Source organism: Moschus berezovskii, chromosome 8, assembly GCF_049115385.1.
Source record: "Moschus berezovskii isolate FMDL1 chromosome 8, NW_MosBer_1.0, whole genome shotgun sequence".
Taxonomy (NCBI): domain Eukaryota; kingdom Metazoa; phylum Chordata; class Mammalia; order Artiodactyla; family Moschidae; genus Moschus; species Moschus berezovskii.
The window spans coordinates 40,971,289-40,992,825 of NC_142467.1; the positions used below are offsets into that span (position 1 = coordinate 40,971,289).

A 21,537-nucleotide genomic window follows, 5' to 3' on the forward strand; every position below is an offset into this window, starting at 1 on the left:
ACCAGTTATTATGTGAAATAGCTATGCAATTTTCTGCAGCTCCCAGCTGTTATTTATTTAACTTGAGTTTATTACCCTCCATGCTTTTATATTAAAATGTTCATTCATTTCTCTCTTCTGTCTCCAGGTCGTGGTGTCTACGACAGTCAATGTGGATGGCCATGTCCTGGCAGTCTCTGATAACATGTTTGTCCATAATAACTCAAAGCATGGGCGGAGGGCTCGGAGGCTTGACCCCTCGGAAGGTACGCCCTCTTATCTGGAACATGGTAGGCGAATCATTTTCATTGGTTGTCATTGCTACTTTAACTGTGCATTTATTTGGTTTCTTTCTTCCAACTCCACCATCTTTTCTACCCCTTTTCAAATTTCAAATGTCCTGTTGAACAGTATTGGTGCTGAGTATTTCAATACGGGAAGATATCTCGGAGGCCCAGGCTTTCTTGTTGTACAGGTCCCTACCCTGGAAATGGCTGACATTTCCTTCCTTATGGTGGAAAGAGGGAGATTGGACCACTGCTTTATTTTTAATTGCCACTTGATTTTAAAAATAATGAAAGGCCAAAGCAGGGCAGCAAAAATCCTGATTTTGAGTTTGAGATTTTGAGTATTTTGAGTTTGTGGTTGACCTGGTTATATAAGGAACTTCACTTTCTTTACAATCCTACTGGTATGTGTCTGCGACCATACATTTAACTTCATTTGGAGATAAGTTCCAAAGTCTTGGTCGGATGTATTTCTTTTTGCATATAAATTCCAAACTAAATGTCCCTTCCGTGCCCTGTGCATGCCCCACCCCACATCCCCGCATGATGCAGCCTGCTTTATGTAGGCAGATTTCGGTGGGGAGAAATCATATTTGTCTTCATTTTATAGCTAGTTAGTTGTACCTTTGAGAGGACTAGAGGAAACCAGACAAAAATTTGAACCAAAGAAAGTGAATGCCACTCAAAGGAACAATAGGCTGGACTGAGTATGTGTCCAAATGTTTCTGAGCTACCTGTATATATATATATATATAGAGTATCCACCTGTTCATCATCCACCCATTCATCAACCCATGTATCCATCCATCATCATCCATCCTCTGACTGTCCATTCCATTCATCCTTTATTTATCCATCCATTTTTCATCCATCCATCAATCCACCCAAAAAACTGACTGAGTTTCAACTGGATACCAGTCACTGTGCTAGGTTTTCTCCAGTCTCCTCAAATTAAACTCTTCACTTATTTTCCCCATTTCACTTTCAGTTTGCTAGGTCATCAGAATTCTTTTGAAAACACTACCACACAAAGTACTACCTGATTGCCTGATTTTTTGATGGACCATGAACTGTCCACGATATAGTTCATGGAGTAGAAAACTCCTTTCTCTGCTGGCATCTCAATTTAATAAACACACTACTGTCATCATTTTTGCCTGATTTTTTGTGTGTGTGCCTAAGGAGAAGGAAATGGCAACCCACTCCAGTGTTCTTGCCTGGAGAATCCCAGGGACGGCGGAGCCTGGTCGGCTGCCGTCTATGGGGTCGCACAGAGTCGGACACGACTGAAGCGACTTAGCAGCAGCAACAGCAGCAGCACGGAATACACAATCTGTACTTTTTATTAATTAGCCAGATGGAACACTCTTAGAAGGGATTCTATACCATATCCAGTTTTACAGTCTTTTTAAAGTAAACCATCATCTTTCCAAAGCTGCTTCTTTATAGTTTCATTAGTGCTGAGATGGATGGATATTACTTTTTGTAGGAGGCCATTTGAAACACCTGCTCATGATTACATTCCTAGCTCCATTTCTGTACTTAAAATTATTCGGATCCTCACTTTATAGTAATATTGCCATTTTTATACCCTTGGAGTCACTTCAGACTTTGTATGATTAGAGATATTAAGGTGAAAGGAAGAAGGAAAAAATAGGTAAATACTTGGTGGATACAATTTGGACAACACTGGCTTAAAAGCCAAAGTCTTGTTTCCAACTCTGACCGTTACTTACTGTTCTGTCTGGGAACTGACTTGACTGTCAGTTTGATATCTGACAGTCATGGGTTCATAGTTCTAAAATGTGCTTCATGTGCAGACCACACCCAGGTTCCCATTCCTGCCCTTGGGAAGCTGGTGGGAAAGCACATCAGTTCAGTTCAGTTCAGTCGCTCAGTCGTGTCCGACTCTCTGCGACCCCATGAATCACAGCACGCCAGGCCTCCCTGTCCATCACCAACTCCCAGAGTACACTAAAACTCATGTCCACAGAGTCGGTGATGCCATCCAGCCATCTCATTCTCTGTCGTCCCCTTCTCCTCCCGCCCCCAACCTTTCCCAGCATCAGAGTCTTTTCCAGTGAGTCAACTCATTGCATGAGGTGGCCAAAGTATTGCAGCTTCAGCTTTAGCATCAGTCCCTCCAATGAACATCCAGGATTGTTGCAAATCATCCCTCCACCAAAAAACCCCAACACAAACCAGTGAAAAACAAACTCACTAGCCAGGACACCTGGAGAAGGAAATGGCCACCCGCTCCAGTGTTCTTGCCTGGAGAATCCCAGGGATGGGGGAGCCTGGTGGGGTGCCGTCTATAGGGTCGCACAGAGTCAGACACGACTGAAGTGACTTAGCAGCAGCAGCAGCAGCAGCTAGGACACCTCTAGGGCTTGGAGGTCAGGAACATTATTTTACATCATGGTGTGGTAGAGAAGGAGCCTTGAAACCTAAACCAGTTCTGCCTTCACTTCTAGCCTTTGTGTGACCTTGGACAAGTCAGCTTACCTTTGAGGATCCTTAGTTTCCTTCTCAGCAAAGTGAAGGTGATGATCTCTGGGGGGGTAAAAACAAATGTGTGCCTTGGGTGGGGGCAGGTCACATACAGAGGGGAAGTTGGCTGGGTGGAGACTGCGGAAGAAGGGCAAGTTCATGCTCTGCCGAACCGAGCCCTGGGCAGTTGTCATCAAGGGCAGGGAGAGCCCAGGTGGACCAGATGTTCCAGTCTGACCAGAAATAAAACTCTCTCAATTTTTAATTGTTGGTAACAAATTACAAGTGTTTTAGCCCCTGAATCGAGGACAGGGGAAGAAAGTCAGGTAGAAGACAGCCAGAGGCTCACAGTTTGCGATTTCTGGATCAAAATGTCTGTAAGCTGCCTTCCAGCTGGAACATTCTCCCTTCTAGGTGGACATATTAATATTTCAGTTGGGCTAGTATTTAATATATCTGAAGGCAGCATTTTATTCCTCTGCTGCAGGTGACCAGTCCACAAATGACCATATTCTTCTTAGCATATTACTCAAGAAATAATGACATTTCACTGTGTATTCATGGTTAACCATCACGGGGAGCTGAGTGTGTCCTATCTCCTTCAGCTAGAGGGCCTCCCTCTCACCAAAACCTGACTTCATTTCTACCCAGAAGAATAAAAAGGCAGACACCTTGAGGTTCTCAGTAATGACAGTAACATGGAAATCTGCTTCTCTGCAGAATGAATCAACCAACCACACATAACCACCCACTCATTTAGACACTTCAAGCTGACACATAAATATCTACTCAGCAGAGAGTGACTATGGGCTTCTTCATGATGCTGTGTGGGAGTGGACTTTGATGCTAATTCACGTCGACTTGAGGGTATAGTGATACTTTATCTTGCATTAAACACTCCTATTTGAAACTGACTCACAGAGCCATACCCCCTCGCCAGCCCCTCCCTCTCCCACCTCCACCTTACAGAGCTGCCCCACAGTGAGACTGCGTAAGCTGTTTTCACCTCCTCGGTGACTTTCAGGAGCCTTGTTTTCCCTCATTCTGGGCTCCCTACCATCTCATTTACAGGTAGCCTGAATTATTTTGAGCTATTCTGCACATCTCTTTTTATATCCTGCTTGTCAGGTGGTTGGAAGAAAGTTCTCTTTCGTGGCTCACCTTTCTTCGTATAAGAGAAATAGAGACCACACTTTACATTCATGCCATCTTCCCTGTGTGACCCACAGACTCACAAACCTCCGTGCTCAAATAACTGTCCCTGTATTTCAACTAAGAGAGCTGACAAAGGCAAATTTATTTCATAGACTCCTGTGTGGTCCAGAGAGGGTGAATCCTGGCACGCTGTAGCTCATGGTAATTGCGCTCCCTCTTATTTTTTTTCCTTCATTCATAAATACTGAGATTTTCTTTGGCTGGATATTTATGAGAGAGTTTAGGCCAGTGAGGTTTTCTCTTTAAGCAGTAGTGTTAGGGAAGATGTATAGTTGTGGAGAGAGGCAGCCTCAGAACCTAACTGCTCTCAGGATTCTGATTTTTTAAAAAACGTAGATTTGGGGGTCAAAGACCCTGAGCTGACCCTAGGGAGGGTAATGCATAGCCCTGGCTCTTGTGCCCTTTCGATCACCCCATCACTTGGGCAAATTCCTGGGGACTGTGTGCTAGGGATCTTCATAGGACTTGCAGGGTATGTTATCATTGTTCTGAGATTTCAGGTTGTGTTTATTTGAATGTAAGGCCACACGTGGCATCCGTTTCTCTATGTTTTTCCCTCTGTTGCAAAAAGCAGTGCCCTCACAAAGCTGTAGTGTGGGGACCCTGCCAGCTTGCATGCGCTAACACTTTATTATCTAATGATCTAATATGCAACAAGGCAAAGTGCCGGTGCTCATCATTCTGACATAGAATGCCGGGAGAAGTGACTAAATTACTTTATGTACCATTAGCGCTAGCAGCCATGGTGAACTCACCGGCAGCATTTATGCAAATGGCTATGAATACACTACTGTCTTTGTCAGGGAGCCGGCTGACAAGCACTTTAAATGCTCATTTTTTTAAAGGGGACTTTTTTTTTTTTTGGCGTGCATGTGTTTTTCTCCCTCTACTCTCTCCCCTTTCTGTATCACTGGGTAACTTACCTCTTCCAGGGTCCTTGGGGAAATCTGAGGGGGTTAAGAGCTCATCTGTCACCCTTCCTAGAAGTGCAGTTAAGGCCTTGGTGAGATGTTCTTGAGATTAAGAGTTTTTTTTTAAATTGTTACAAATTTGTACAAACCTTGATATTTACTTTAAAAATCAGTAGGACTGTATTAAGAGCTTTTGGAAGATGAACATTTTACTGTTCTTGAGTTCTGACCTGAGGACTTAGTTTTTTGGCTCAAACACAAATGTTTAAAGACACTTCTGGCTTTTTAAATGGGAAGCAATTGAAATTTAGTTTTGTGGGCATTGGATACAAAAGAATTCAGTCTCCCTTCACAGTAATTACAAAGATTGAAATGTGAAGTATAATGATGCCAGGACCCCAAAATAAAACAGAAGTGGGATTTGGTCAAACTAAAAGTCCTTTGCAGAATAAAGATTGAATGGTGTTAGACTTGCTGGGCCATCTCCTTGCTGTAAGTACAGTGGTGGAGAAAGAGAATCTGATTTTCCCAACTACCAGTCAGTTCTGACTTTTCCATTGTAGTGGCCCCTTCCAGCTGCCCCTGACAATATGGTGTTATTCTTGCTCTTTAGCATTTGACCTTCTTTAATCCTTTTGCTCTAGACAGAAGTGGTTTTTTGCTTCTGTTGGTTGCCCCTGGGTATCCGGCCCCATTGACTTGCAGCTGCACTTAAATGTGTTGTTCTCTGGATGTGTGGAGAAAGATGGTTCAGGCTTGGGGAGATTACTCCAAATTGAGAGACAGTGGCTACAGTCCATGGGGTCGCAAAGAGTCGGACATGACTGAGCGACTTCACTTTCTCTCTTTCTTTTTTTTTTTGCTTTTGTTTTTTTTTTTTCACTTTTTTTTTATTGGAGGCTAATTATTTTACAATATTATATTGGTTGGTTTTGCCATACATTATACATTGACATGAATCCGCCCCGGGTTTTCTTTCTTTCTATAGTTCCTTTTAGAGAAGGAAATGGCACCCCACTCCAGTGTTCTTGCCTGGAGAATTCCATGGATGGAGGGGCCTGGTGGGTACAGTCCATGGGGTTGCAGAGAGTTGGATATGACTAAGCAACTAACATACACGTGGAGTTTCCAAAGACACAAAGGGCCCTCTTCTCCCCTCTGTGTAATGAGGCCCTCAGAAGTGGCTAATAAGTGTCTGTTGGACCTAGAGGGAGGAGGATGAGCTGTCTGACTGGAGAGCTGGATTCTAGTCCTATCGCTGCCATTAACTAGCTTAAGGGAAAAGGAAACCTGGGAAAAAGTCCCTTTGCTTCTCTGACCTCAGTTGTGTATGTTTTCTCAGGGCTGGCTGTGGTCATCTCTAGACCTTTCCACGTGTACTGTTTTCTTTTCTTTTTTAATTGAAGGAAAGTTGCTTTACAATGTTGTATTGGTTTCTGCTGTACAACAGCCCAATTCAATCATCATTATGTGTATATATGTCCTCTCCCTCCTGAAACTCCCTCCCTGCACCCATCTCACCCTTCTTGGCCAGGCTTGTCTCCTGTGCTATATAGCAGCTTCTCACTAGTTGCCTATTTTACACAAGACGGTGTACATATGTCATGCAACTTTCTCAGTTCGTCCCACCCTCTCCTTCCCCCGCTGTGTCCACAAGTCTGTTCTCTACATCCGTGTCTCCATTCCTTCCCAGCAAATAGGTTCATCAGTACCATTTTTTCTAGATTTCATGTGTATCACATTCACTATTTTCTGATGCTCTGGACTGAAGCCATTGACACGTGCCTTCACTCACCTGGTAGCTCCTGAGGTGCCTGTGGAGAAACAGAGAACTCCAATGACTTTTCTAGTATTGCCCTTTCTTAGGTGTCAGTAAGATGGACCTTAGATCATTCCTTCCTCCATTCCCTCATACTAAACCTCCACCACATGCCAGACAGGACGCTAGCTGCAGGAGCACAGGCAGGTAGAGTTGCTGTCTTCATAGAAAGTATGATGTCAATAGAGAAGGAAGATGCTGAACACAGTTTACAACTAACTCCTTAGACTTGTGCATCAAAGGGGAACCATAAAAGGAGAGAGGAGGAGTGAAGTGTCAAGAAAGCCTTCTCTGAGGAAATCTCACTTATGCCAGAACCATGAGATGAGTAAGCTTTCATCTGACAGGGGGCGGAAACAAATATCCAGGCAGATAGAAGAGCATGTGCAAAGGCTGTTTTGCCTAATTGAGTCCAAGGAACCAGAAGCAGCCTGCAATGGGTCCTGTTGCTCTGGCCACAGGAGGTGACAGGAGACGAGTTTGGGGAAGCTGCTGAGGGTCCGATCATGCAGGCCTGTGTGGATGCCCAGGCCATGGTCCGTGACGGTTGTGGGATGATATGGGAGAGCCAGGCAGGGCTTTTAAGAGCTCAGTGTCAGGTACACAGACTCCTAGTATGTCATTAAAGTCTGGGGCGAGATTGCTCTGAGTGACTTATAAACTTGCCCTTCCCTCCTAGCTTTTGGGAGCTCATCATGGAGTTGACTGTACCTTGGAGCTGTACCTCTCATCACTTCTCATTCTGTTAATAGTGCATCTCTTCAAAATAGGAAGAAAGTCCCAAATTTGGAGAGTTCTTTCTCCAGATAGTTTTGGCTTATCGAATTAATTTTTTCATAAATAGCTTAGCTAGAGTTTACTTTCTGAACTTGTATAGACTTACCTTTCTAAAGCCTTTAGAACGAAGGGCTGCCATGCTTTTGTATGTATGAAATGTATATTATCTAACCCCAACCAAAGAAAACTAGATGATTGAAAATAAAGAGAAACATACTGTCCCAAGTCTCTTGCTTCCCTCCCTCCATGGTCAGTGACTAGACACACACCTCATCCTGAGTGAAGAGTCACTGAATATGGACGGTCGTCTAATACAGCCCTTCATATTCCAAAGAAGAAAACTGAGACCTGGAGAGGGCATTAACCAGCTCACGTTCACATGACTAGTTTCCATCAAAATCCATTTAAAGCTGCACTTGCCTGTGGTATGCTGACCAGTAAGTACGGATTTCAGGGGTCGTACTGATGCTAAAGCTGAAACTGCAATACTTTGGCCACCTCATGCGACGAGTTGACTCACTGGAAAAGACTGATGCTGGGAAAGGTTGGGGGCGGGAGGAGAAGGGGACGACCGAGAATGAGATGGCTGGATGGCATCACCGACTCTGTGGACATGAGTTTGAGTGAACTCCGGGAGTTGGTGATGGACAGGGAGGCCTGGCGTGCTGTGATTCATGGGTTCGTGGAGAGTCGGGCACGACTGAGCAACTGAACTGAACTGAACTGATGTCAGAGGATGTAGGGTCCACCCCGATGCCTTTCCAGTTCTGCCTGGCTTAGACTTGCAGGAATCTCTGGGATTCCAAGGTCACAAGAAGAACATCTATGAAATCTCACCAACTTCCTGACAGAAACGCAGTGCGCCTTCAGAACACAAGGGCAGAGGATGACTGACTCAGAGCTTTACACTTGGACAGTGGCCCTTTATGGGACTGGTTGTGGTGCAGAACTCCAGCCAGGCGCATTTCAGTGAAGGGTCCAGTTTAGCAGAAAAATACGGGCATCATCTCTTGTTACCGAGGGTGGCATGTCACTTCTTATCAATTGATTTTTTTTCCTACTTGAAAAGCAAGACAGATGCAAGAATAGAATGTTAGGGTTAAGAATATCCAGATGAGTGGTAGAGGACAGAGACCCCAGATTTTTAAGCATCACATCGGGTCTTTTTCTTTGAGCAGCACAGAAGGTGTCTTTTTGTCTTCCCTTGCAATAGAAAGGACCCGGCAAGAAGTCAAGATAATGAACAGGGATGTAAGTGAAGACTGATTTTCAAAGTCTCCCTTGAGTAATCCATAAAACAGGTAACCCCAGAAATCCTAACACTGGAGACTTGGGAGCCAGTAAGTGTTCAGCATCAGGCAGATTAAAGAGTTCATAAGACACAGGGCACTGCTAAGCAGGTGATCTACTCTGTCTTTATTTGAATATGACACCACCAGCCAGCATTGCTGACAAAGGAGAAATAGTGCTCAGACTTTGCCATCCTGCTTAATAGTGACCAGGCAAGGTGATAGTATGTATTCTTTTTCTTCTTATTATTGCTCTTGTTATTGTTGGACTGTTATCAGCTAACATTTATGGAGCATTTGCTAATCATTTTACTTATGTCATCTCATCAAATCCTTCAACAAGCCTGATAAGTTGTAACAGTTATTTTCCTCAGTTTACAGATGGGAAAGCTGGGGTTTAGAGAGGTCACCAACTTACCAAGGCCACAGTCAGAGCTGAAACTGGGACTCAAGCCTGGTCTACATAATCACAGAGCTCTGCATATCAGTGGGGCTGACAATTATGACACAAATACTCACTGAGCCCTTACTCTACTGGGCACATAATACTGTGGGCAACCCATTGTAAAGATGAGGAAAGTAAGACTAAAGAGAGGTTAAGTAACTTGCCCAGAGTTACATAGCAAGGATGTCGTAAATCTTGGATTCAAACTTGACTTCGGAGTCCATACTTTGTTTTATTTCCTTCTTTTTAAAAAAACTCATTTATTTGGCTGTGCTGGGTCTCAGTTGTGGCATGCGAACTCTTAGTCCAGACATGTGGAATCTAGTTCCCTGACCAGGGGTTGAACCTGCACCCCCTGCAATGGGAGTGCAGAGTCTTAGCCACTGGATTACCAGGGAAGTCCCTTAGAGTCTATCCTTTCAATTACTTACTCTATACAATATGCTAATATTCTTTCTATTTCTTGTCCTCCTGTTTTTTTTTTTTTTTCTCAATATAAGTAAGGCAGTTATACTTACTTGTGCTTCCAAATAGACCTTTGAAAAGTTAATCCAGACATATCTTTTATTTTTAACGGGCGTATTTCTTATGTTTACCTTAGAGTTTGTTTTCCTTCAATAGCCTATTCTTCTTATGGCTATAGTCAAATCAAGAAAACACTTCTTTTATTTGCTGACATATATGTTTTTCATGGGGCTGGTAAGATAAGAGAGAGAGGCTGGTAATATTTTATTTATTTGCAAGGATGGTCTAACTCATCTCTGTAGAACTCATTTGCTGACCATATGGACTCTCTGGCATGTATACAAGGTAGAAAAAAGGGAGACCACGAGAAAAGTGTGAAATTGTGAGTTATAAAACTGGTAGGATACTAAGAATCTCCTTATTGGGGTACTGAAGAGTTACTGAGCCTCACCCCACAAGGAACAGTTTTCTTATATAAATTTCTTGACAAACCTGTCAACTGTGGGAAACTTCCCACAGTTTATTTGGTGTTTTGTGTGACCTAGTAAATGAGTGAGCCAAACCTAGCTTATTTTAATAAGCACATAGCGTCAGGGGAGGGGATGGGAGAGAGGGGCAGAATGGTGCTTTCAGCCGATAACTTGGACTGAAACAGCAGAACATTTTAAGCCTTTTTTTGTTTTAATTTGGTTACATAATTCCAATTGTGCTTATCTGCATACTTGGTTGTGTCAAACCGAAGGCCTCTTCCTAATTACTTTCTACTTACTTGAGGATATCAGAGGATTCACGTAATATGAATATGCAAATAAGAGCTTCTGTGTACTGGTCATAAATCTTATTAAGATAAGATATTTAGGGGCACTGATCAGGATGGGTTTGAAACATCTTTTTGTTTGAACCTTTTCATTCATACATGTAGAAATAAATGAGAACAGAGCACTGCCCCTGCTTTGCCATGTGACATCCACTATGTACTTTGATTTTGGGGTCTCAGTTTCCTCATCTGTTAGTTGGGGACAAGGGACTTGCTGAGCCCTTTAAGCCCTGATGATTTGTCATTTGAACCGAGCTGATCTATTGATCTGTCATACACTCTCTGCTTTGGTGAGTGGCCACCAAAATACCAAGGTGATGGTTATTCCACAGGACAGACCTGAGGCCACTTCCCTTCACCTAGGGCATTTATGCAGGAGGTTGGCAGTGGGTCCCAGGGGTCCTGAAAAAGCCACACAGTGTGCCTTACACAGACACTTGTGCCTTAGGTAGCTCTCACCTGGTATGTTCTCTGAATTCCTTCAGCTAAAATGGTATAACATTGACTTCATTTGATGGTTAGCAGTGAGATTTTGGACTAGTTTCCCATGCAGTATGTGTGTCATTTTAGGTGGTGGGGGAAAACATTAAAAAAAAAAGTTAAAAAAATGTCTATTTAAATATTATGTATAAAACAGATAACTAATGAGAACCTACTTGACTGCACAGGGAACTCTACGCAGTGCTCTGTGGCGACCTAAATGGAAAGGAAATCTAAAAAAAGAGGGGATATATGTGTGTCTGTATATATAAAGCTGATTCACTTTGCTGTGCAGAAGAAACTAACACAACATTGTAAAGCAACTATACTTCCAACAAAAATAAAAAAAAAACCCTCTCAAAAAATAGTTCCATTCCGTTCCGTTCAGTCGCTCAGTCGTGTCCGACTCTTTGCGACCCCGTGGACTGTAGCCTACCAAAACATAGTTATGTCTACCTTAATGCATAAAGAAAAAAAAAAACAGAAAACAAACGAAAAAACCCTCAACATAAACAAAGCATTCCCGAGTTGTGACCTACAGCTGCTGTTGCTTAGGGCAAGACTAAATTTAAAGAAAAAAGCAAATCAATGTAAACAAAAATAGCAGCTATAATCTTAATTAAGTCATAAAGTAAGTGATAGGAGATGGAGCAAAATCGGGACTGAAGTTTGGGAAACACTGTTTTGGAGGGCTTACGGGGTTGAGGGAAGTAATAATTCTTTCATGTCACCAGGAAATAGTATAGGACCCTGGGAAATACTTTTTTTTTTTTTTAATGAGTCGCATATTGTTTTTTTTTAATAGAAAACCTTTTTAGTTCAGTTTACCTGGACAGGGAGCCCTGGCGTGCTGTGATTCATGGGGTCACAAGGAGTTGGACACGACTGAGTGACTGAACTGAACTGAACTGACCATGAGAATAGACTTAATGTCCTCATAGGATTTCGAAAATCAAAATGTCTCCCAAGCTGTTAACTCTGTTTTTATTTTTAAAAAAGTAGCGTCTGCATGTCAGAGAGCAGAAATTAGTGCGGAAAGGAGGATTTGAGTCAAGGAAGAGCATCAGCCAGGGTCCACCCAGGCAGCGCATTATGATAATATATACGGAACCAGCTGGACACTGAGCAAAGCTGACATTGTGTTGTCAGGGGCAGAATCGCCCATCAATTTCGAAGATAGGATTTGAGTTCAAATGACAGAAAGAGCAGCAACTGTGTTGAAAATGATGCATGGGGGAGGGGTGGGGCAGGCAGGAACCAGCCAGGCCTAAAGACAGGAAGTGCTGGTACCTCCGGAAGGGGGTGGCTCTGTTTTCTCATCTGGCTGCTACCCTTCCTTCTAACCTTAACATCTGTCAGCAAGATCCACCTGGGCCCTTGCATGATTAGAGCCCAGTGCAGGAGGAGCTTAATGGTGCTAATTTTAACCCCCATGAGAAAGGAGTGCCTGCTGCTCCAAGAGGGACCGATCAGCTTAGGAAACCTGATTCCACAGAGCCTCAGCTTAATTCAGTGAGGAAGCCCAGTGTGGGTGTCATGGCGGTTAATAACCATTGGAAAACGTCTCAACTCTTTTTCAGCTACTCTGTTTAGCACCTTAATATCTTAACTCGGATGATGATTCTTTAGTACGTTCGCTTATTCCTTTAGGTATCTATTTACATTTATTTATGGACTTCCTGCTCTATTAGACCATGGAGATGCAGAGGTGAGCAAGGCAGGCACCGCTGTTGACATTGTGAGGTGTATGTTCATGTAAGTGTGCCTGTTTATGTGTCGATATAAAGCAAATAATTGCACATGAAATTACTTAAATTGAAATGAAGGTCAGCACTATAAGGAGGAACACAGACTGCTAAGGGAGCTTTAAACAAGAGAACACAGCCAAATCTGAAGAATCAACGACACTTAAAAATAAGGAGTAGCGTTTGTCAAGCAAGGAGGAAAGAACAGTTTAGGCAGAGGAGAAAGTGTGTCCAGAGTTTCACATGGGAACAAAATATTAGAAGCTTGGGGGAGAGCTAATCAGAAAAGTGCCTTAGGTCTGAGATCCATTTTTGAGAAAATAAGTTTGGAATTTTCCATAGATTGCTTTCTCCTTGACCTGGAGAAGTGGATCCAGTGTATTTCTGTGATCACAGGCTAACAGAATTCTTTGCCAGTAAAATGCTACCTTTCAGACCATGTTTTGAGTGATGGTGGTTTTGCTATTTTGATAGCAGCCTTTGAGCATTTACTACCCATCAGGTTTAATACTGAGCACATTATATCATCTCTTTTAATGCTCTTAACCACCATAGGAGGGCACTACTATTATTCTCTCCACTTAGTAAATGAGGAACACTGAAGCCATCTTTCAAAACTTTGATTGTAGCCAAAAAGAAAAAAAGAGTGGGGTTTTGTGCCCACAGCACTTGGACCTCCAAGCAACTGACACAGGCGGCCATCACTCCTGTTCTTTCCCGCTCTTTAGTCATTGCTGATTCTCTTGCATTGGACTTCAGAGGTGGAGAGAAATTCTCCTGCCATTTGATCATGTAATATAATTCCTGCTTCAATTGAAGCAAATTGACGACGTTACTCAAAGGCAAATTGAAAAGCCAGATTTGTGCTAAATCCCCAGGGTACGTTAGTTGGCATGCGCAGTGTTATATGGGAAGGTGCTTTTCTGGGTTAAGATAAAAAATCCTGGTATCACGTCACACTATCGTGCACCCCATCTCAACCTCTGTGTGCCAGCCCTGCAACTTGAAATACTCAGTGGACAAAAATGAAACTTTATAGAAATTAGGTGATCATCATCCTTATCAGATGAATACGATGCCATCTTGAGTCTAGTGTCCTCAGAAAATAAGAGATTTATCTGGAGAGGAGCATGAGAAGTGTAAGGCATGGATTGTAGGACTTTCCTGCCAGCCTGCCTTGGGCAAGTTGGCTGGGAGATGACCTAGTAATTAAAATCCTGCTTAAACGTATGCTGCTGGTCAGTCATAACAGAGGTACCGACATGGGAAACCAGACAGTAACCAGAGAAGGAAAAGAAAAGTGAAACACAAAAGTAACACCGTTGAGCCCACAGGGCGCAGAAATAGAACTGAACTGGCCGAATACTTATCTGACCACTAAGCATGAAAGCGGAACCCAAGTATTAATATATTTTTATCCCAATCTGTGAATTTAATATTTAATGTGTGAACATATGCTCCTGGGTGGCTGTTTTATTTAATTGACAGTTGCAATCAGCAGGACACCAATTGTTCAAACCCATGTTCTTCCCCTCATAGTTCTGGGGGTGATGTGTAGCCGGAGAATATGGGGAACAGAGACAGGGACAGTTCAGGTTTGTGGCTTCTTCTCAACACGTCAGTTGCTTTCATCCACTTTGGGGCAGAGCAATATACAGATGTCAAAAGGCTTAGAAATAGCAGTAGACTCTGGCTGTTACTGAGAAGGATGATTAAAATTAATGTGGTTAGTACAAATCAAGAACTTTTTTTCATTCTTTATGATTCTTTGGCTACTTCTCTTTTGAGCACAGTGGAGAGGGCATCAGGTACTGAGCACCTACTGAGCTGGAGGCAGATGCTTTAGGCTATGTTGTGTGGGGGGCTGTGGATGAGGGAATGTGCCCCAGCATTTCTTTTGTCATTTCTTAGTAGAGCGGGAAAGCAGAGTTTGGGTTATTCTTTGTTAAAATCTCCTGGCTGAATCACCGAACCAGCTGTGTTCTTCCAGTAACAATTTTGTGCAACAAATCTATAAAGTCAAACCTCAGATTCCTCTACCTTTCAACTTTGGCAGGATCCTAGAAACTCTCCTTGGTTTGGTTAGCTAATGCCTGTGGAATCCAATCCTTGTTGCTCAAAAAAAAAAAAAAAAAATGTTGGAGAAAATGTTATTAAGGTACCATTTTAGGGTAACCTATTTAATCTGTAAACTTTTATCATTGTGTATGCAAAATTCTGTAATGAACACCATTGAAATCGATAATGTCCAGGTTGAAAATGAAAGTTAAGGGGAACTGTGCTGCACTTTAAAAATACACGCTCTTGTGGTACTATCACTTTTTTGGGATGTTTGGACTCTGTGTGTTTAGCAGCCCAACTTACAACAATAGAAAATCTTCTCAGCCTCAAAGTCTGGCAGTATTTCCAGTGTTCCTATGTTTAAGTTGGCACCTGTGGTATTATATTAGGATGCCATTTTTTGAACTTGGAAACAGAAGAAGGTAAAGGGAAAGTTTACTATAATTCATATGTGGAGCTGAGTCTTAAGGGGAAAATAACTTTACTTGGAAATAGAGTAATAATATTCTGTAAAGTTAATAAATACCCTCCCTCTGTCTTGGGAATAAGGAATTTCACAACTAAGATTTTATGGGACTTAGGCTATGTTTACATGATTGAAGTGAGTATTTTAGCCAAACTGAGCAAAAATTTCAACTATACCCAAAATTGAAGGGTAGTTTGGGTGTTTTAAATATCTGTCTTTATCGACCAATGTGGATTCTCAGAGTCTCAAGTTCAAATGAGTTCCCAAGCTTCAGTTACCTCATTTGTAAAGTGGAATTTAAAATAACATCTCCTTGCTCACCACTTGGGGTTGATTAAGAATAATTGAGATAGTGTATGGGCTACCCCTTGAAAATATAACACCATTAGTTAGTTGTCAAGTATTGGTTAAGTACAGAGTACTGACCCATCCAGTTTATGAATGAATGAGGTCCCTGCCTTCAATGGATGTGTTGATAGTTGGGTTGATTTGCATAGATATACACATGCCCGGCTGTACACACACCTCCGTATGTGTGTAAAGATAAAAGTTCAAGAAAAATGTGCAGGAAGTGACAAACGAATGGGAAAGACGTGAAGGAGTTCACTGAAGGGGTAGTGTTTGTAGAGTGGGATAGAAACAACTTCCCACAAAAGACCAGTCTTTTGGCAAAATACTGCTTGGGTGGAAGTGAGTGGTATAACCTCCTAGTAAAGAAATGGTGGAAAGGAGCAAAGCAGTTTTGGAGACAGTGGATTTGGAGAGCCTGCCATCATCATCTCTGTTTCCTTCTTCCTGTCTTCCTCTTCCTCATCCCTTCATTCTGTCTCACTGTGCTGAGCTCTGTACACTTTAACTCGTTGAAACCTCACAAGGTGAGTGCTCCTGGATTATCCACAATTAGAGTGGTAGGTTTAAGAAAAGTAAGTTGCCCAGGCTGGTAATGAAGAAGCTGGCATGTGAGCTGAGGCATCCTGAATTCCAAAGCCAGTGATCCACATGCTGCTGAGCACTCCCTCCAGTTTGGGAGAAGTGGGGGATGAGGTTGGGAGGGGAGAATCAGCTAGGCTCATAAGGGTGGACTTGATCTGGACGGATCCCCAGTCACTAAGGGGAAACAACAGAAAGGTTCTGAGTAGGGCAGTATCATTTTGAAAGTGAGCCTCAGAGGAAGGATAATTTGGGATTTGGTATGGAGACAGGATTTAGCACCTAAATAATAATCTGCTAGTAGAAATGAATCACAAGCAGGCAAGTGTATTTGCTCTTTGCAGCCCAGATAGAACAACCCAGACCCCAAAGAGTAATTTTTGAGGAAGCTGGCTAAGTCCAACCTGGAGTTCAAATGGAAGTGGAGTTCCCACTCTCCTTCCCTCCTCTGTCTGGATAAGTGTGACGGTACACATCCCAGTGCCTGTGACGTCACAGGTCTTCACCACGGAAACGTCTGTGCTGAACAAACACTGGAGCGCAGCGTCGCCCAGTGTGTGGGGGAGGAGAGGAAACCGGCTCACAACGATACGGTTCTCGATAATAGAAGTTCCCTGAGATGTGTGAGAAGGGGACGACAGAGGATGAGATGGCTGGATGGCATCACCGACTCGATGGACATGAGTTTGAGTGAACTCCGGGAGTTGGTGATGGACAGGGGGGCCTGGCGTTCTGTGATTCATGGGGTCGCAAAGAGTCGGACACGACTGAGCGACTGAACTGAACTGAGATGCGTTAGCGGCAGTAGCCTCGGTCATGGAGAGAAGGGCAAGCAGTACTATTCTGAAAAGCACAAAGCAAGAGTCATGCAGTGCTAAAGGTTGGACAAGGGTGATTTTGAGATGCTGCTCACACTCAGAACATGGTTTCCTTAAAAAGTCACTATCTATGCTGTCTTGCATGATGATGGTAGAAATCCTTCAGGAGCACGGAGCTTGTCTCCCAAACTGCTTATCGAAAACCTCTTGCACAGCAGAGCGGGGATGCTTGAGGACTTCTGTGTTGTTCTGGGAGAGAGCTTGAACAACAGAGACAGAACTGACAGTGGTTGTGGCTGGTGTTTATTGTTCGATGAGTCGGTGCTAGTGTTAGATATGCAGTTTCAGAAATTAATGACTAAAAGATGATTGGCCCTCCAAGGCTTCATGGACGTTGCACACTGACAGATCAGATCATGGTTGAATCCAGCTTGAAATCATATTTAGATTTGGTTTGCATGGTGCTTTAAGAAACTATGTATATGTTGCTTTACAATTAAAAATGGAGATGTTTTACATGGAAATCTGGATGTGCCCGTTCTCTTAATATTTAGAAGAGGTGGTCGTGCAGGTAGGGTTGCCACATTCTCAAATGGCAATGGTTAGGCTAAACTGAGAAGTTTTTGGGTAAGGGAGCTACTCTACAGTGGCCCACACTCCCCACCTCTCCCATTGCGTTGTCCCTAGCCCATTTTATTTATTTCCTTTCCTGCCTGGCCCTGTGAACATTTGCTTTTGTGACCACTGTTGGAAGGATTAGAGATTAATTGTTCCTAGCACAATTCCTGGCATATGGAGGACACCCCATAAATGATTAGCTCTGATTATTCCCTGTCAATGACTGGCTCATTATCCATACTTGAACTATAGATTAGTACAGTCCCATAGAACTCCTGTGATGGGGGAAATGTTCTATTTCTGTACTGTCCTCTGTGATAATCACTAGTCACATGGAGCTGTTGGCCAATGTGGCTGGTATGACAGAGAAAATAATTTTTATTTAATTTTCGTTAATTAAAAATTAAATTTCAGTAACCACTTATGACCAGTGGCTACCATACTGGGCAAAACATTTAAGTAACATGATCGAACATCTGGTACAGTGTCCTTGTTTAGGATTAAATGTAGAGAATAGACGGTGGGACTGTATATGTGTGTGTGTGTTTATTTTATAAAAGATTACTTATAGTGGATTTCATCAGTTAGGATCACCTATTGGGACCACACTTTATCACCTGACTAGAATTCTTGTCAATTTAAGGAACCCAACACATATGTTCTGCGAGATGTTTTATGTATATTTATTTATGTCAATAAGTGTAAGTCTCCTTAAGCTTGAATGGGAAGTTTTGCTGCTCTGCCCGTTGACTGTTCAGTTAAGGGTACTGTGTAAATATAATAACTAGACATATGTGGAAAAGCCTAAATTTTTGATGAGCTGCTTGCTGCTGCCATTTGTGATGGCACAGAGACAGAAACTAGGGTACCAAGGGGACTGTGGAACCACTGGAGCCCCGCTAGACTGCTAGAGGGATCCTCTCTTCTTAGGCCTGGGGTTCCACAGGCTGCTGGCTCTTGTGTTCCATCACAAGCGTAAATCCAACACATCTAACGACCACATGGCCATAAACCAGACACAAAGTAGAATTCCAAAAGATCCTTCTTTCACGCAGCTTATTCATTCGTTTGCATCTTGGTTTGCTTCACTGAGCCTAGCAGTCATAGGCCTCCCCTGTCCTTTGTTACGGGGTTGGAAACCCCCAAACCATCCACCAGGCTCTGGCCCATTGGCAGCTTACTGGTCTCTGTCTTGCAACTTGCCCGGAACCAACTTTTCCAGCTGAGAAATGAGTAACTTCACTGCTTTAACTGCATCTAGGGATAGAGGCACAGGAGGGCAAAGCAAACATCAACTTGTTTCACTGAAGATGAAGCTGAGTTATAACCTCCAGCCCGAGAAAGCCTCCATAAAACCACAGAAAACTGAATGAACATGATAGAGACAGCTGTTGTAGACAGTTTTATCAAATATCGACTAATACTCGAAAGGGAGAAAAAGAACAAAACATACACAAATATAGTCAGTCTTCTTGGATCATTCATCCAGTCGGAATTATATATCTTCTCTTCTTATAGTCGGATCTAGAGAGAGGACACAGGTCTTCCTTTTCTGTCTTTATGTGCAAATGTCAGTGTAAACCCCTATTAGAACAGTGAATGGAGTGAGTCCTAGAATTCAATGGGAGGAGAAAAGCCCTCTAACAAACAACGTGGATTCTCCATACTTTAAAATTCCTTCTTAGGAAAATTCTTTCCAAAAATGTTTACTAGAAAAAGACCAAGCTGATATCAACTGAGATTAACTAGTGAAATGTTAAATTATCTGCACTCATCTCTGCTTTGAATGCTGAATTTAGTCTGACTCCCAGACACAAGGAGGCTAAAAATTCATATTCAGATAAGGAAAGGCAAACCTTGGAGAACAGATGGAGCAGAGTTCAGTATAAAGGTTTAATCCTATCAGGCTGATTCCTGTATGACCATCTGGGTAATCCGGCACACACATTCAAGGCCTGTTAAAAATACGGCTCTAGCCAAGATTAGCGTCACAGATTTTCCACTAGACTTGGTCATATTTGACTTTATGATTTTCCAGACCCAGAGAGATTGCTTGCAGATAAAGACTTGAGGATTCCATGAAGAAGCAGTGACATTTTTTTTTCTTAACCTGAAAATTGTTTCCTCTTTTCACAATATTGGGTGTCCATTTTTGGAAAGTTATTTTCATTTTCCTTTCTTCCATGACTTTCACATCTAGAACTTCTTATAGTAGGATAATAAGGAGAATTGGGCTAAAAATAATTTTGTGCATGAAAGTTCTCCTTGTCAGGAAGAAAAGAGTTATTTACTTACTGTATAATCAGAGGCAAGTGAATTTACTATTGTTGCAACAAATATCACAATTGGTTCCATGAGTTATTTATTTTGAGGGTTCTCTCACCCTCCATGATTATTTTTCTCTGTTGCAAAGGGGTTGCTGACAATCATAGAACAACAACAAAAAGAAAAACTGATGGCATTATTTGCTATGAGCTCCTCTAGGATTAATATTCTGTACATTTTAATTTTGGATTTGGCAGATCAAACTTGAGGTGGGAAGCAGTATATTCTTACCTCTTTGAGTTATAAAATTTTGAGCTTCCGAAGTGTTTTTTAACAAACAATTTTTGCATATTATGAAACAATGCTGTGTTGTGTGTCATTAAATCAAAAAGCCTTCAAGTCTTTCAAGTACAATTTAGAAGTTACAGGTACATCAAAATGTCAAGATTTTTCACTGCTCAATTGTTAAATAACCCTGTGTAGTGAACCTGCACAGAGTTCTGGATAACAAAGAGACAAACTCAGAAATCCAAAAGTGCTTGTCCTAGAATGTTCAGACTACAATTGTTCCACCAGGATTTCTGTCCTTCCCTTGTTCAGATCTGTGCCCACTGATTGTTGAGCAATTTTTTAAAGTCAGAATAGAATAAGAAATCTTCAAAACAAATAGGAAGTAGATATAATGTAGGCTTGCTTTGTATTTAGTATATGGCATAGTTTGGAACTTAGCTCTTCCACTAAGTTTAGATACCCCTAGATGACCCCACTAGGTTAACTGTGCCTTGATACAGATGGATATTGGATCTCCGTTTCCATCTAGTGACTATGAGTCTTTCCTTGTTTTCTGTGAGAGCCATTAATGTCAAATCAAAGGGCTTTCTTGCTGAAAGAAGTCACTTTGGAATAAAGAATGAAAAGCACTTGAAGTACTCGATCTCCTCATTTAATATTTAATAGATTTAATTGCATCTGGTGTTGAGAAATATCTAGACCATAGGTTACATTTCTCTTTTTTTAAATTTTTATTGGAGGCTAATTATTTTACAATATTATATTGGTTGGTTTTGCCATACATTGACATGAATCCACCCCCGGTGAACATGAGCTCCCCCTTCCGAACCCCCCTCCCACCTCTCTCCTCCCCTTATCCTCCCTCTGGGTCATCCGTGTCACATTTCTCTTCAAAATGACAATCACACACAAGTACACACGGTGGAGATTGGGGGAGACGGAGGGAGGCTCTTTTGTATATATAGTATATGGTTCTTTGCCAAGTAATATTTAGATATGCTAGTGGATGGGGCAGTAAATGCAGACCAATAACAAAACAAAACCAAATAAAAACCCTAATAAACAATAAAATGCATAAAGCAATTGCTAAAGAAAATAAAAGGCAGAAATGAATTTGGTTACTCAAGTTAATAAGTGCTACAAAGAATGTTCCATCCTGAGTGAGAGAACTGTCAAATGTGTATATCTGTTTATTAGTTGACTAGGAGTCTGTGGTGAGGTTATGAAAGTGAAGTTTGTACCCTCTGGTGCTAGGGTTCAGGTCAGGCATTATAACTGTTAATGGTGTCTAAGACTTCCACTTGGAGAGGGGGTGAACCTAGAATAGATTTGCTTCCTGTGCATGGTAAAAATTCACAGGGCCAGGCTT

The 21,537-nt window shown here is 42.2% G+C and overlaps 1 protein-coding gene across 7 annotated transcripts in view; it reads left to right on the top strand.

Moving 5' to 3' along the window:
• The window catches only part of EBF1 (EBF transcription factor 1), a 419,723-nt gene that overhangs the window by 284,999 nt on the left and 113,187 nt on the right, over positions 1-21,537 (top strand). For 4 of the 7 annotated variants that reach the window (XM_088838533.1, XM_088838534.1, XM_055429597.2 and 1 more), the window contains exon 8: positions 128-269. In XM_088838533.1, coding sequence (XP_088694659.1) covers positions 128-269 — 142 coding nt within the window. The remainder of the gene's footprint in view (positions 1-127; positions 270-21,537) is intronic. The other 3 variants (XM_055429599.2, XM_088838535.1, XM_055429600.2) reach the window with 1 other exon arrangement.